The sequence below is a fragment of the Protopterus annectens genome, chromosome 10.part0 (assembly GCF_019279795.1).
Source record: "Protopterus annectens isolate FY-2018-M chromosome 10.part0, PAN1.0, whole genome shotgun sequence".
NCBI lineage: Eukaryota > Metazoa > Chordata > Ceratodontiformes > Protopteridae > Protopterus > Protopterus annectens.
The window spans coordinates 1,757,671,547-1,757,686,623 of record NC_056744.1 but is presented as its reverse complement, the minus strand read 5'-3'; the positions used below and the strand labels follow the sequence as shown (position 1 = coordinate 1,757,686,623).

Sequence of the window (15,077 nt, the reverse complement as noted above, 5' to 3'; positions counted from 1 at the left end):
GCAGATACTTTGTAAGGTATAGTATACCTTAGTAACCTGCATATTGCTTCTGAGCTGTATAGTACTGTGATGATGCACAGTACTTCCCCATCCAAAACATAGGGGTATCTAGTTCACAAAGAGTACTGGGCATTCCTGTGTGCAGTTCATTCATCAGTGATGTGTGCCCTACATTGCCATGGAAACAGCATCTGCTAGTGTACCTGACAGTGTGTATGATGCTTGTCTGCTTTGGCTCACTATGTACTGAACACCAAAGCCTGATTGTATATAATCAGGCTTCAGGGGAAAGAAAGGGCCAAGGAGTGTAAGATGGAGAAAAGTGCAGTTATGTGGAGAAGAAAACAAGAGAAGCACCAAGGGAGAAACATTTCCAGGGGTCCTACCATTTTATTTTAATTGAGATCAGCAGAGGGTACAAAGAATAAGAAAAGGAGGAAACCTGTATACCACAAAGCATGTAACATTTGAGAGCACACAGTTCTGGGGTTCCAGATTCAGAATGATGGTACTGTAGGAGACATTCCCATGATACAGCACTGTAGGAGGCATCCACATGATATAGCACTGCATGAGACATCCACATGATACTGCACTGCATGAGACATCCACATGATACAGCACTGCATGAGACATCCCTGTGATGCAGCACTGTATGAGACATCCACATGATACAGCACTGTATGAGACATCCCCATGATACAGCACTGCATGAGACATCCCTGTGATACAGCACTGTATGAGACATCCCCCGATACAACACTGTATGAGACATACACATGATACAGCACTGTATGACATCCCCGATACATCACTGCATGAGACATCCCTGTGACATAGCACTGTATGAAACATCTCCATGATATAGCACTGCATGAGACATCCCTGTGACATTGCACTGTATGAGACATCCCCATGATACAACACTGCATGAGACATCCCTGTGATATAGCACTGCATGAGACATCCCCTGATACAGCACTGTATGAGACATCCCCATTACACAGCCCTGTATGAGACATCCGCATGATCAAACAAGTGAACTGCAACTTTAACTATACTGAACTCTACAAAGGTAGTAGGGAGGTGCAGCAGATAGCATTAAAGCCTCAGAGCATTAGGATGCTGGTTCAAATCCCAGATGGAGTGTCGTCTGCACAGTGTCTGCATGTTTTCTATGTGTCCTCTAAACTGTGAGCATCTACGTGCACATGTGTGTGTATCTTGTGAGGAATTGGAATGTCATTCAATATTTGTTTTTGTTTTGCTCTGTGGTTTATAGTAATAGGCTCTGGTTTTCCTATAAAACCTGTTTAGGATAAAGCAGGTATCAGAGGATGAACAGAATATCTAGTTAGGCAAAACTAGATATTTCTTTTTTCTTTTCTTTTTTGCTGAAAGTGGAAGGCACTCAGTCATATCTGCTGCATGAAACAGTGAAATAATGTTACTAGATTACTGCTTACCATTAGAAGAAGGCATTTATTTATAATTTTGTATGAAAAGTAATGACATTGTTATACTTTGAAATCTACAGTAAGGCAACTCTGGCATGCTAAAACATCCAGAATGGACAACATACCCTCAGATTTTTATTTATTTTTTTTCCTGGGAATTGTAAGACCTCAAACTTTGAAAGTTTGCAAATTCTACATCTCAGAATTTCAAACCAAAAATATCTCTCCTTATAACTTACCTTTTTAACAGCTCAGGCTGTTTCACAGTAGAAGGTGCATTGAGGTATTAAGTACTTCACCAAGTCAGTTTCTAAATATTTCTGTGCTGACACAGAGCTGACTGAAAGATAAATTGAAAACGATTATCTTCTTACCTGATACTTCATTCCTTTCCATGTCGCTTGCTGTTGGTGCTGGAGTGAATATATAGTGGAAAGAAAAGAAAAACAGAATTAGTTTGCAAAAAGCAAGTTCATATAAATGTAACTTTTTAAATTCCTCAAAACTGAAAAACTGTCAGTGGTTACATGCTCTTGAATATTCAGTGTGGGGTACTGAAGCAGTAGCCTCTGGTATTTACCTGTGTATCACAGAAATAGCCAAGGTTATGGCCAAGATTAGCCTGATGCCAGCAGCTGCACTTGCCTACTAATAGGTGTCATTTCACCCTAGTGTAGCAAATGATACATCTGTAAAGATGTAATGCAGTCCATCTTGTAGTGAATATCTTTGTTAGTTTTTCTTTGCTGTGCCAAGCTGTATCATTGGTCATTTCCTTAAGGCTGTATGATTGGTCCCTGCCTTAAGGCTATACGACTGGTCCCTGCCTTAAGGCTGTACAACTGGTCCCTGCCTTAAGGCTGGGTGATTGGTCCCTGCTTTATGTTTGCATGATTGGTCCTTGCCTTAAGACTTTATGATTGGTCCCTGTCTTAAGGCTGTATGACTGGTCCCTGCCTTAAGGCTGTACGATTGGTCCCTGCCTTAAGGCTGTACGACTGGTCCCTGCCTTAAAGTTGTATGACTAGTCCCTGCCTTAAGACTGTATGATTGGTCTCTGCCTTAAGGTTGTATGACTGGTTTGTGCCTTAAGGCTGTATGATTGGTCCCTGACTTAAGGCTGTATGACTGGTCCCTCTCTTAAGGCTGTATGATCGGTTCCTGTCTTTAGGCTATATGACTGGTCCCTGCCTTAAGGCTATATGATTGATCCCTGCCTTAAGGATGTATGATTGGTCGCTGCCTTAAGGCTGTATGACTGGTCTCTGCCTTAAGGCTGTATGATTGGTCCCTGCCTTAAGGCTGTATGATTGTTTCCTGCCTTAAGGCAGTACTACTGCTCCCTGCCTTAAGGCTGTATGATTGGTCTCTGCCTTAAGGCTGTATGATTGGTCCCTGTCTTATATTGTTATTTGTCCATTTAGTGGCATCTGAAGATCAGCAAAGAGAGAGGGCATTGATCCCCTTCACTGAGCAGTTTGCCATCATGTCACTGCAGCCAAATGGGCTGCTGCCATGTGTCTTGTATAACCCCCGGTGCTTATATACCATGCCAGTTTTTGCCTGCCTCAACACCATGGGCAAAAAACAGACTACCTAGGATCTCAACTTCTCAGTCATTACTAGCCAGTAATAAATGAGCGGCATTATTGTTTCCAAGTCTTGTGCAACTAACACAAATATGTATGCATACGCACATGCTCACACACACACACACACACACACACACACACACACACACACACACACACACACACACACACACACACACACACACACACACACACACACACAGACACACACGACAGATCCCAAACCTATACAGCAGCTATGGGACTGACAAGCTACAAGGTCAGCAGATTGATTTTTACCTTTTTTTTTTTTTTTTTTTTGCTTGGCCCTCATAAAATTTCTGGATTTCTGGCAAAACATTGATAATCTAAGTAATGAAAGAAAGTCAGAATGACGGCACTATATGAGATATCCCCATGATACAGCAGTGGATGAGACATCCAAGTGACACAGCACTGGATAAGACATCCCCCATGATACAGCACTGTATGGGACATCCCTGTGATACAGCACTGCATGATACAGCACTGCATGAGACATCCCCGTGATGTAGCTCCTCATGAGGCATCTCTGTGATACAGCACTGTATGAGACATCCACCGATACAGCACTGCATGAGACATCCATGTGATACAGCACTGTATGAGACATCCCGCAATACAGAACTGTATGAGACATCCCTGTGATACAGGACTGCATGAGATATCCCCATGATACAGCACTGCATGAGACATCCATGTGCTACAGCACTGTATGAGACATCCCATGACACAGCACTGTATGAGACATCCCACAATACAGCACTGTATGAGACATCCCCGTGATACAGCACTGTATGAGACAGCCCCGTGATATAGCACTGCATGAGACATCCCCTTGATACAGCACTGTATGAGACATCCCCAGATACAGCATTGCATGAGATATCCACATGATACAACACTGCATGAGACATCCCTGTGACATAGCACTGTATGAGACATCTCCATGATACAGCACTGAATGAGACATCCCTGTGATACAGCACTGTATGGGACATCCCCCGATACAACACTGCTTGAGACATCCCTGTGACATAGCACTGTATGAGACATCTCCATGATACAGCACTGAATGAGACATCCCTGTGATACAGCACTGTATGGGACATCCCACGATACAACACTGCATGAGACATCCCTGTGACATAGCACTGTATGAGACATCTCCATGATACAACACTGCATGAGATATCCCTGTGATACAGCACTGTATGGGACATCCCCGATACAACACTGCATGAGACATCCCTGTGATACAGCACTGCATGAGACATCCCATTGGATTAAGCACTGTATGAGACATCCCCATGATACAGCACTGTATGAGACATTCCCTGATACAGCACTGTATGAGATATCCTCATGACACAGCACTGTATGAGACATCCCTGTGATACAGCACTGTATGAGATATTCCCTGATACAGCACTGTATGAGACATCCCCATGATATAGCACTGCATGAGACATCCCCTTGATATAGCACTGCATGAGACATCCCCTTGATACAGCACTGTATGAGACATCCCCTGATATAGCATTGCATGAGACATCCAAATGATACAACACTGCAAGAGACATCCCTGTGATGCAGTACTGTATGGGACATCCCCCAATACAGCACTGCATGAGACATCCCCATGATACAGCACTGCATGAGACATCCCCTGATGCAGCACTGTATGAGACATCCTCATGGCACAGCACTGTATGAGACAACCCCGTGATAAAGCACTATATCATTCAGTCAAACCACTTGAACTGCAACTTTAACAATACTGAACTCTACAAAGATTGTAGGGAGGTGCAGCAGATAGCATTACTACCTCAGAGCACTTAGGATGCTGGTTCAAACCCCAGATAGCGTGTCTTCTGCACAGTGTCTGCATGTCTTCTATGTGTCCTCTAAACTGTGAGCATCTATGTGCACATGTGTGTGTGTACCTTGTGAGGAATTGGAATCTCATTCAATGTTTGTTTTTGCTTTTCTCTGTGGTTTATAGTAATAGGCTCTGGTTTAAAGCAGATATCAGAGGATGAACAGAATATCTAGTTAAGTCAAACTGAGGATTTTTTCTTTCCTTTTTTTTTTTTTTTTTTTTGCTGAAAGTGGGAGGCACTCAGTCATACCTGCTGTGTGAAACAGTGACATAATGTTCACAAATTACTGCCTGCCATGAGCAGAGGTTATTTATAATTTTGTATGAAAAGTATTGAAATTGTTATACTTGCAGTAGCCTCTTTCATTTACCTGTGCATCACAGAAATAGCCAAGGTTATGGCCAAGACCATCCTGATGCCAGCAGCTGCACTTGCCTATTAATAGGTGTCATTTCACTCCAGTGTAGTGAATGATACATCTGTAAAGATGTAATGCAGTCCATCTTGTAGTGAATATTTTTGTTAGTTTTTCTTTGCTGTGCTAAGCTGTATCATTGGTCCCTGCCTTAAGTTTGTATGATTGGTTCCTGCCTTAAGGGTGTACAACTAGTTTCTGCATTAAGGCTGTACAACCCTGCCTTAAGGCTGTATGATTGGTCCCTGCCTTAATGCGTTATGACTGGTCCCTGCCTTAAAACTGTATAATTGGTCTCTGCCTTAAGGCTGTATGACTGGTCCCTGCCTTAAGTTTGTATGATTTGTCCCTGCCTTAAGGCTGTATGATTGGTCCTGCCTTATATTGTTATTTGTCCATTTAGTGGCATCTGAAGATTAGCAAAGAGAGTGGGCATAGATCCCCTGAACTGAGCATTTTGCCATCATGTCGCTGCAGCCGAATGGGCTGCTGCCACGTGTCTTGTATAACCTTTACTGCTCAGACACCATGGCAGTTTTTGCCTACCTCAACATCATGGGCAAAAAACAGACAGACTACCTGGGATCTCAACTTCTCAGTCATTGCTAGCCAGTAATAAATGAGCGGCATTATTGTTTGTCATTCTCATGCTGCTAACACAAATATGTATGCATATGCACATGCGCACGCGTGTGTGCGCGCACGCGCACACACACACACACACACACACACACACACACACACACACACGACACATTACATCCCAATCCTATACAGCAGCTGTGGGACTGACAAGCTACAAGGACAGCAGCTTGTAATGAGAACAGCGATAGAAGAAAGGAACTTTCATTCTTTGTGTCCTAGTTTAGTGTATCTGTACATCTCAGCTGTCCACTGATTTTGTAAAATGTCTTTGATTTTTACCTTTTTTTTTTTTTTTGCTTTGGCCCTCATAAAATTTCTGGATTTCTGTCAAAACATTGATAATCTAAGTAACAAAAGAAAGTCAGACTGATGGCACTGTATGAGACATCCCTGTGATACATCACTGTATGAGATATCCCCAGATACAACACTCCATGAGACATCTCTGTGATACAGCACTGTATGGGACATCCCCCGATACAACACTGCATGAGACATCCCCATAATACAGCACTGCATGAGACATCTCCTGATACTGCACTGTATGAGACATCCCCTGATACAACACTGCATGAGACATCCCCATAATACAGCACTGCATGAGACATCTTCTGATACTGCACTGTATGAGACATACCCTGATACAGCACTATATGAGACATCTCTGTGGTACAGCACTGCATGAGACATCCCCATGATACAGCACTGTATGAGACATCCCATAATACAGCACTACATGAGACATCCCTGTTATACAGCACTGCGTGAGACATCCCCTGATACTGCACTGTATGAGACATCCTCATGACACAGCACTGTATGAGAAATCCCCGTGATAATGCACTGTATCATTCAGTCAAATAAATGAACTGCAACTTTAACAATACTGAACTCTACAAAGGTAGTAGGGAGGTGCAGCAGATAGCATTACTAGCTCAGAGCACTTAGAACGCTGGTTCAAATCCCAGATGGAATGTCTTCGGCACAGTGTCTACACGTCTTCTATGTGTCCCCTACACTGTGAGCATCTATGTACATGTGTGTGTATCTTGTGAGGAACTGTAATCTCATTCAATGTTTGTTTTTGTTTTGCTCTGTGGTTTATAGTAATAGGCTCTGGTTTTCCTATAACCATGTTTAGGATAAAGCAGATATCAGAGGATGAACGGAATATCTAGTTAAGCCAAACTGGGGATTTTTTTTTTTTTTTTTTTGCTGAAAGTGGGAGACACTCAGTCATACTTGCTGTGTGAAACAGTGAAATAATGTTCACAAATTACTGCCTTCCATGAGCAGAAGTTATTTATTTATAATTTTGTATGAAAAGTAATTAAATTGTTATACTTTGAAATCTACAGTATGGCAACTCTAGCATACTAAAAACACCCAGAATGGACAACATGCCCTCAGATTTTTATTTTTTTCCCTGGGAATTGTAAGCACCAAACTTTGAAAGTTTCCAGATTCTACATCTCAGCATTTCTAACCAAGAATGTGCCTCCTTATAACTTACTTTTTTAACAGCTCAGGCTGTTTCACAGTAGAAGGTGCATTGAGGTATTAAGTACTTCACCAAGTCAGTTTCTAAATATTTCTGTGCTGACACAGAGCTGACTGAAAGATAAATTGAAAACGATTATCTTCTTACCTGTTACTTCATTCCTTTCCATGTCGCTTGCTGTTGGTGCTGGAGTGAATATATAGTGGAAAGAAAAGAAAAACAGAATTAGTTTGCAAAAAGCAAGTTCATATAAAAAAGTGACTTTTTAAATTTCTCAAAACTGTAAAACTATCAATGGTTTCATACACTTGAATGTTCAAAAGCTGTCGGGGAAATAGTGTGAGGTACGGAAGTAATAGCCTCTGTCATTTATCTGCGTAGCATGGAAATAGCCTAAGTTATGGCCAAGACAAGCCTGATGCCAGCAGCTACACTTGCCTGCCAATAGGTGTCATTTCACCACAGTGTAATGAATGATACAGCTGTAAAGATGTAATGCAGTACATCTTGTAATTATATTTTTGTTAGTTTTTCTTTGCTCTGCCAAGCTGTATCATTGGTTCCTGCCTTATGTTTGTATGATTGGTCCCTGCCTTAAAGGTGTATAACTAGTCCCTGCCTTAAGGCTGTATGATTGGTCCCTGCCTTAAGGCTGTACAACTAGTCCCTGCCTTAAGTTTGTATGATTGGTCCCTGCCTTAAGGCTGTATGACTGGTCTCTGCCTTAAGTCTGTATGATTGGTCCCTGCCTTAAGGCTGTATGACTGGTCCCTGCCTTAAGGCTGTATGAGTGGCCCCTGCCTTAAGTTTGTATGATTGGTCCCTGCCTTAAAGGTGTATAACTAGTCCCTGCCTTAAGGCTGTATGATTGGTCCCTGCCTTAAGGCTGTACAACTAGTCCCTGCCTTAAGTTTGTATGATTGGTCCCTGCCTTAAGGCTGTATGACTGGTCTCTGCCTTAAGTCTGTATGATTGGTCCCTGCCTTAAGGCTGTATGACTGGTCCCTGCCTTAAGGCTGTATGAGTGGCCCCTGCCTTAAGTTTGTATGATTGGTCCCTGCCTTAAAGGTATATAACTAGTCCCTGCCTTAAGGCTGTATGATTGGTCCCTGCCTTAAGGCTGTACAACTAGTCCCTGCCTTAAGTTTGTATGATTGGTCCCTGCCTTAAGGCTGTATGACTGGTCCCTGCCTTAAGGCTGTATGAGTGGCCCCTGCCTTAAGTCTGTATGATTGGTCCCTGCCTTAAGGCTGTATGACTGGTCCCTGCCTTAAGGCTGTATGACTGGTCCCTGCCTTAAGGCTGTATGAGTGGCCCCTGCCTTAAGTTTGTATGATTGGTCCCTGCCTTAAGTTTGTATGATTGGTCCCTGCCTTAAGGCTGTATGACTGGTCCCTGCCTTAAGGCTGTATGAGTGGCCCCTGCCTTAAGTTTGTATGATTGGTCCTGCCTTATATTGTTATTTGCCCATTTAGTGGCATCTGAAGATCAGCAAAGAGAGTGGGCATGGATCCCCTTCACCGAGCACTTTGCCATCACGTCGCTGCAACTGAATGGGCTGCTGCCATGTGCCTTGTATAACCTTTTCTGCTCATACACCATGCCAGTTTTTGCCTGCCTCAACACCATGGGCATAAAACAGACAGACTACCTGGGATTTCAACTTCTCAGTCATTACTAGCCAGTAATAAATGGGCGGCATTATTGTTTGCCAGTCTCATACTGCTAACCCAAACATGTATTGTATGGATACGCACATGCTCTCACACACACACACACACACACACACACACACACACACACACACACACACACACACACACACACACACACACACACACCCAAGACACATCACATCCCTAACCTATAGAGCAGCTATGGGACTGACAAGCTACAAGAAAGCAGCTTGTAATGAGGACAGATAGAGTAGAAAGGAACTGTCATTCGTTGTGTCCTAGTTTAGTGTACCTGTGCCTCTTAGCTGTCCATGATTTTGCAAAATGTCTTTGATTTTTACTTTTTTTTTTTGCTTTGTCATTCATAAAATTTCTGGATTTCTGACAACCCATTGATAATTATAGTCACTAAGTAATGACAGATATTTGTGTTTAAGACTTCATATCCTTCAGAAAATGAATGCTAATTGTTAGAAAAATATGTATTAATGTGTGTATGCTTGATGCCAATTAATAATCAAGTATTTTAATATGCTTTTCATTCTATTTTACATACACTGTATTTTATACAAATTGAGTTTCATATGAGACTGAAAAAGATGCTTTTTGAAAACTGCAGTATGCTTTCTGAAACTTGCAAGTTGCCCTCTGACCTACTAATTGCTAGCACAGCAATATTCATATTTATGCCTTTTGGAAATGTTGAGAAGCAGGTGTTTATCTGCTAGGTCAGGAACGAATAAATGAACAATGCTTTATTCTGTAAATGTAATGATTTTAGACAAACAGCTCTGTTCAAAGGATGGGAACCTGTGCAGTTGTAGTAACTTAGAGATAAAGTAGACAAAGGATTATTAGAGAAATGAACTGCTAGCATTGTGCTTGAAATAGCCATAGTACCTTGAATGGTAACATAACATGTATCTAACTGGGAGTAATCAAGGCCGTGTTGTTTTCCTCAGGAAGTTTCACATAAAAATTGATAAATCAGCAGAAATTCATGGGAAAGATGGTCGGCAAATGATGATGAAAAAGGTGGTAATCTGTTACGTCAGCATGGTAGGACATAACCAGTTTAAGAATGTATAAAAATAAAAGTATTTCCTGTTTCTGGTTAGACAAACTCTGTATTAGCACATTTTTGTCTCCTTGCTGCAAGATTAAAGTGCCTTAACCTACACCTACCGTGTTCTGATAATTTTTAAAGTATATTTTCCTTTGACACTAATAAAATATATATTAGTCTTGCTAGTTCCTGAGAGCACTATTTAAAATCGGTCCCTGATTTTGGGCCTTTGCCTTTCCATTATTTTCTTGGTTTTGTCAAAAATTCTTGCACTACGACTTGAGAGATATGAGTGTACGTGTTGTCAGTGCTCCGACTTTGTACATCGTTAACACCTGAGTATAATTTGTGGTACAAAATAATGTCACCATGTATGTCATATTTTGTGTATGACCTATGGGTTATGTACAGCAGGCATTAAGAATATGAAGTGTGGTTAGATTCTTCTTTAATACATAACTATCTTTAGGCTTTTCCTGGTTAGGGGTCGCCACAGCGGAACTCCAGTCCGTTAATGATAGGCAGTGAATTTTTCCAGTGTTGAGTTGCCAGCCGGGTGCCCAACCTTCAAAGGCACACCCACACATGCTCACACCTACCTGCATGTCTTTAAATTCACTTGACTGCAGGGAGGACATGCAGACTCCACACAGAAGGTGCACCAGCCGAGAATTGAACTAGAGAGCCTCTTGCTGTGAAGCGACAGTGCTAATCGCTGCGCCACCATGGCCTCTGTAAGTTTTCAGACTACTTATTAACATTAGTGAAGAAGTGTCATGCATCACTATTGGCACACATAAATTTTGAAGTTTCCTGCATGGCATGGCTATCCTACATAGCGGAGCCATCTCCTTCTCCCATCTGTTTTCTTATAGGTTCATGGGTGTATACTAGACTAACAACTGCAGGGATCATTTTAAGCCTAGCTATGCATCCCAAATATATCTGGCAAGTTTAGGAACATTTAAGATTATTCTAAAGGGTATATGTAATCTAGGCGTTGGGTGGTTAAGCATTTACAGGCTTCTGTTAGGGACACAGGTACCAGACCAAGTGTGAATTTCTGATTCTCCATCCACTGGTCCAAGTTATGTTTGAATTGGATTAGGGAAAAACTGTGCATCTCATTGATGGGAAACCTGTTCTAGAGTAGGGGTAGGCTCTGAAATACACATCTGTCATTCCAATATGTACTATTTGTGTTGCAGGCAAAATTTAAGTCCCTAGACTGGGTAATTCTAATGCTATTTGTTTTGTGGATATGCAGATGGTCCTTCAGGGAGGGATCCAAGGATGCCTTGTATGCTAAGTATTGATCACCCCTCAACAGTTTGCAGGAGACAGAGTAAAGGGATAGAGCTTTGCACAGGACATGTTGTTTACACCCTGTATATTTTTTGTGAGAAAGCTCTGTGGATGTTCCAGCTGTTGCAAGTGCCTAGTCATGTACAGACCAAAGAAGCTATTATACTCAGTTATTGGTCTGATGATAGCTAAATACAGCAGAATGATGACATCCTTAGACATAGATGCAATACCACTGCTTATAATTTGTGCAACATAGAATCATTTCCTTTCTGCAATTGACACGTAATGGAGAAAGACAAGGTTGAGGTCTACATGTGTCCCCAAATCACTGACTCCTCGGTTTACTCTTAGGGATGTGTTATCAATGAGGAATTTTCCTGGGATAGCCAACTTCCCCAAAGTATACTATTATGTGTTTCTTGGCAATGAGATTTAAACCACAGCTCTGGCACCAGTTATTTGTCTGACTCGGCCGTTCTTGGTGGATGTTAATGTTCTGGGGGATTCTGGGATCACCTAGTTTGCAATCATCTGCAAACTTTGTCAGGCAGAGGCCCTTCATGTGGGCACTGACTTCAGACAAATAGATACCAAAAAGAAGCAGACCCACCACAATGCCCCGAGGCAGTCTACTAGTGAACATCCTCTTTTTGGAGGTGGATTCCCCTATCCTAACTTCCTAAGCTATCCAGTGGGTGACATTGAGGTGTATACCTAACTCAGTGAATTTGCCTACAATATCTGAGTGGGGTATTGTATCAAATGCCTTGGCCAGGTCAAGGTAGGCAGTATGCACCATTTTGCCTTGGTCCATTGGTTTGGTGACCTTCTTAAAGAAAACCACCAGGTTGAGGTAGCATTTTCTGCCCTTGATGAACCCAAACTGGGTTGGATCCAGTGTATGAAGATTTCCTGTGCCATTGTTATAATCATTTCCATTTTAATTATGTCTGTGGCTTTGCATGTGAGACTAGTTAGACTAGTCAGACGTTTAGGTCCGTAGTTACTGGGGCCCATAGATAGCATGGCCTTGTGCAGAAGGATGACCATTGCAGTTCATGATTCACGTGGCTTGAAGCCTGTTTGGAGCTGAATATGTTGGCTAGTAGATTTCCTATATCTTCTGACTCAGTATACGTTTCTTCATTTACACTTAGTTCTGTACATTATTGTGTATTGATCTGCCCTCTCAATTTCTTTTTTTATTGATAAGAATTTTTTTATCCTGCTGCGTGTTGCCATTCCTAATTTTTGCCAATATGTTCTTCCTTTTGATATTAACCTATTGATGGTGGGATTTCACCAGGGTGTGTATTTTTTTTTTTTTTTTTATTTTCTCTGTGCTATTCCTGGTAAGCATAGCTGTCTCTAATGCATCTGGTAACATGATTGTACAGGCTGTATGTGAACATTTCCACAATGGCAGCATTGTTCTCAAGGGGAGGGCTTGACATTTTGCCAAGTTTTCACTTAATAGTAGAAAGTTTGCCTTAGAATAGTTCCAAAATGTTCCAGGGTAAGCAGGGGTCTCAGGGTTTATTTTTATTTCAAAGGAGACAGCTTTAAGATCCGGCCTTACCAGTTTGAGAGGACATTACTACTTGCCTTGAGTGACTTTAAATCTCTCCTAGATCTATGACCTACTCCAGCACTACATTCTAGGATGCCACAACTTTGCTACTGAAGCAAAAATTCCTAATGATGGTCTTAAATCTCCTCTTATAGCTTGCATACATAGTCCAGGTTCCCACAAACAGTTTTATTCAGTCCCAAGTCACTTCCTTGTCCTGTTATGATGAGGTATACCAGTGTCAAAGCTTTACTTTTCTGTCATTGGATATGGACAGTACTGATAGAAGCAGGGGGTGTGGCTGGAGCACAAGCTTTTGTTTTTATATGATGTGTAGCTATGTTTGGTCTTACACCTGAACTGCGTCTGAAAATGGTCTCTTTGCCCAGTTTCCAAATAGAGTTAACCAAATAAATATATAAATTACCAATGTGATTACTTATAGTGCCACTAAAGTGCAAGGACATATAAACAAACAAAAAGAAAAAAATAGAAGATCAAGACGGGCTTTTCTAAACGTATAGGTTCATAGGTTCATACATAGTATGAGACCAAAAGAAGAATTATGGCAATAATAAGGAATGCTTGGTCACCATGGACAGTTATAAAAAACAATCAATCAGTGCAGGAGGAGATAAGACCCCAGTAGTCCCTAAAGCATAGATGAGATATGTCATGCATTCCAAACAGAAAGGTCATTAAAAAAAGGCGTCATGCTCGGCAAGGTCATAGGTCAGTAGAAAAGAGAAAGCTGCACAATGTGATGGGTTGGTACCGTACAATGACTGCAGTGGTGGCTACTCTCTGTCGGTAGTTATTCATGTGACTGAAGACAGAATAAAGACCAGGATGGCTAATACTGTAAATAAATTAACATAAATCACCATCAACTCAGCAACATGTAACTGATAAAATAGCACTAAGAGGCGTGATAAGTAACCTGCTGGTCATCAACAGCGAGAAAAAATGGATTAAATGAAGAGAGAGAGACACAAAATATATTAAAGGGACTGAGCTGGACAGTAGCATTTATGAAAATGGAGCAGTGCTACATTTGCTCTAAATTATGTCACGAACACCTTCACAGTAACAATTACAAGGGAAGAAATCAAAGTGTGGCTCCTGAGGCTGCTTCACTGATGCAGCAGGACTGTGGCTTCTGCAGGAAGGTTTGTCCCTGCAAAGCCATCTTTTATACTGTTTCATTTACAGAAATAAACTATTGTCTGACCTTCATTTGTTTTGTGGGAGAGATGTCATCAGTCAATCAGTAATGACGTTAGTCCATTTGCGGAGTCTATTTCCTTGAGCAGGGACTCAATGACTTATTGAGCAGAGACACTGCTAAGTTAGGTAGATGCACATTGGTTGACTTTTTTCCTTTGAAGAATCAGTTGCATCTAGCTGAATCTTTGGGTTAATTGGGAGTACAGTGCTTTTTAAAAAGTCGTTTTAACCTCTAGCTCTACTTGTAGTCTTAGACCATTTCGAGATTATTCACGTAGCATTATTTAAACACATTTGTGTTTCTGCTTTCCATTTATATTTCATTCTATTTATGCTATTGTTCATATGCAGAACCTAAGATAATAATTTCTTATAAATTACCATTCATTTTTGCTTCTCTTTCATTAGTTTGTGTTCTCATCTTTACTTCATGTGATAACCTTACCCAGTATATCACCATACGTTTTTCATTCCTCTGTGTTACCTGTGCACCACTTTGGTACATCCCTCTGCACTGCTGTGGTACATCCTTCTGCACCGCTATGGTACAACCCTCTGCACCGCTATGGTACATCCCTCTGCACCGCTATGGTACATCCCCCTGCACCGCTATGGTACATCCCTATGCACCGCTATGGTGCATCTCTTTGTTTACTCTGCTCACTGTTTTTCTGGTATAACATTTTTTTTCATATTTTCCAGTTTTATCATGCATCTTT

The 15,077-nt window shown here is 41.4% G+C and overlaps 1 protein-coding gene across 3 annotated transcripts in view; it reads right to left on the bottom strand.

The window, feature by feature from the left end:
* Positions 1-15,077, bottom strand: part of LOC122813984 (CD276 antigen-like) — a 219,578-nt gene that overhangs the window by 110,793 nt on the left and 93,708 nt on the right. For 2 of the 3 annotated variants that reach the window (XM_044086552.1, XM_044086554.1), the window contains 2 exons: positions 7,659-7,697; positions 1,832-1,870 (listed from right to left, as the gene is read on the bottom strand). In XM_044086552.1, the coding sequence (XP_043942487.1) occupies positions 1,832-1,870; positions 7,659-7,697 (78 nt within the window). The remainder of the gene's footprint in view (positions 1-1,831; positions 1,871-7,658; positions 7,698-15,077) is intronic. The other variant, XM_044086553.1, reaches the window with a different exon arrangement.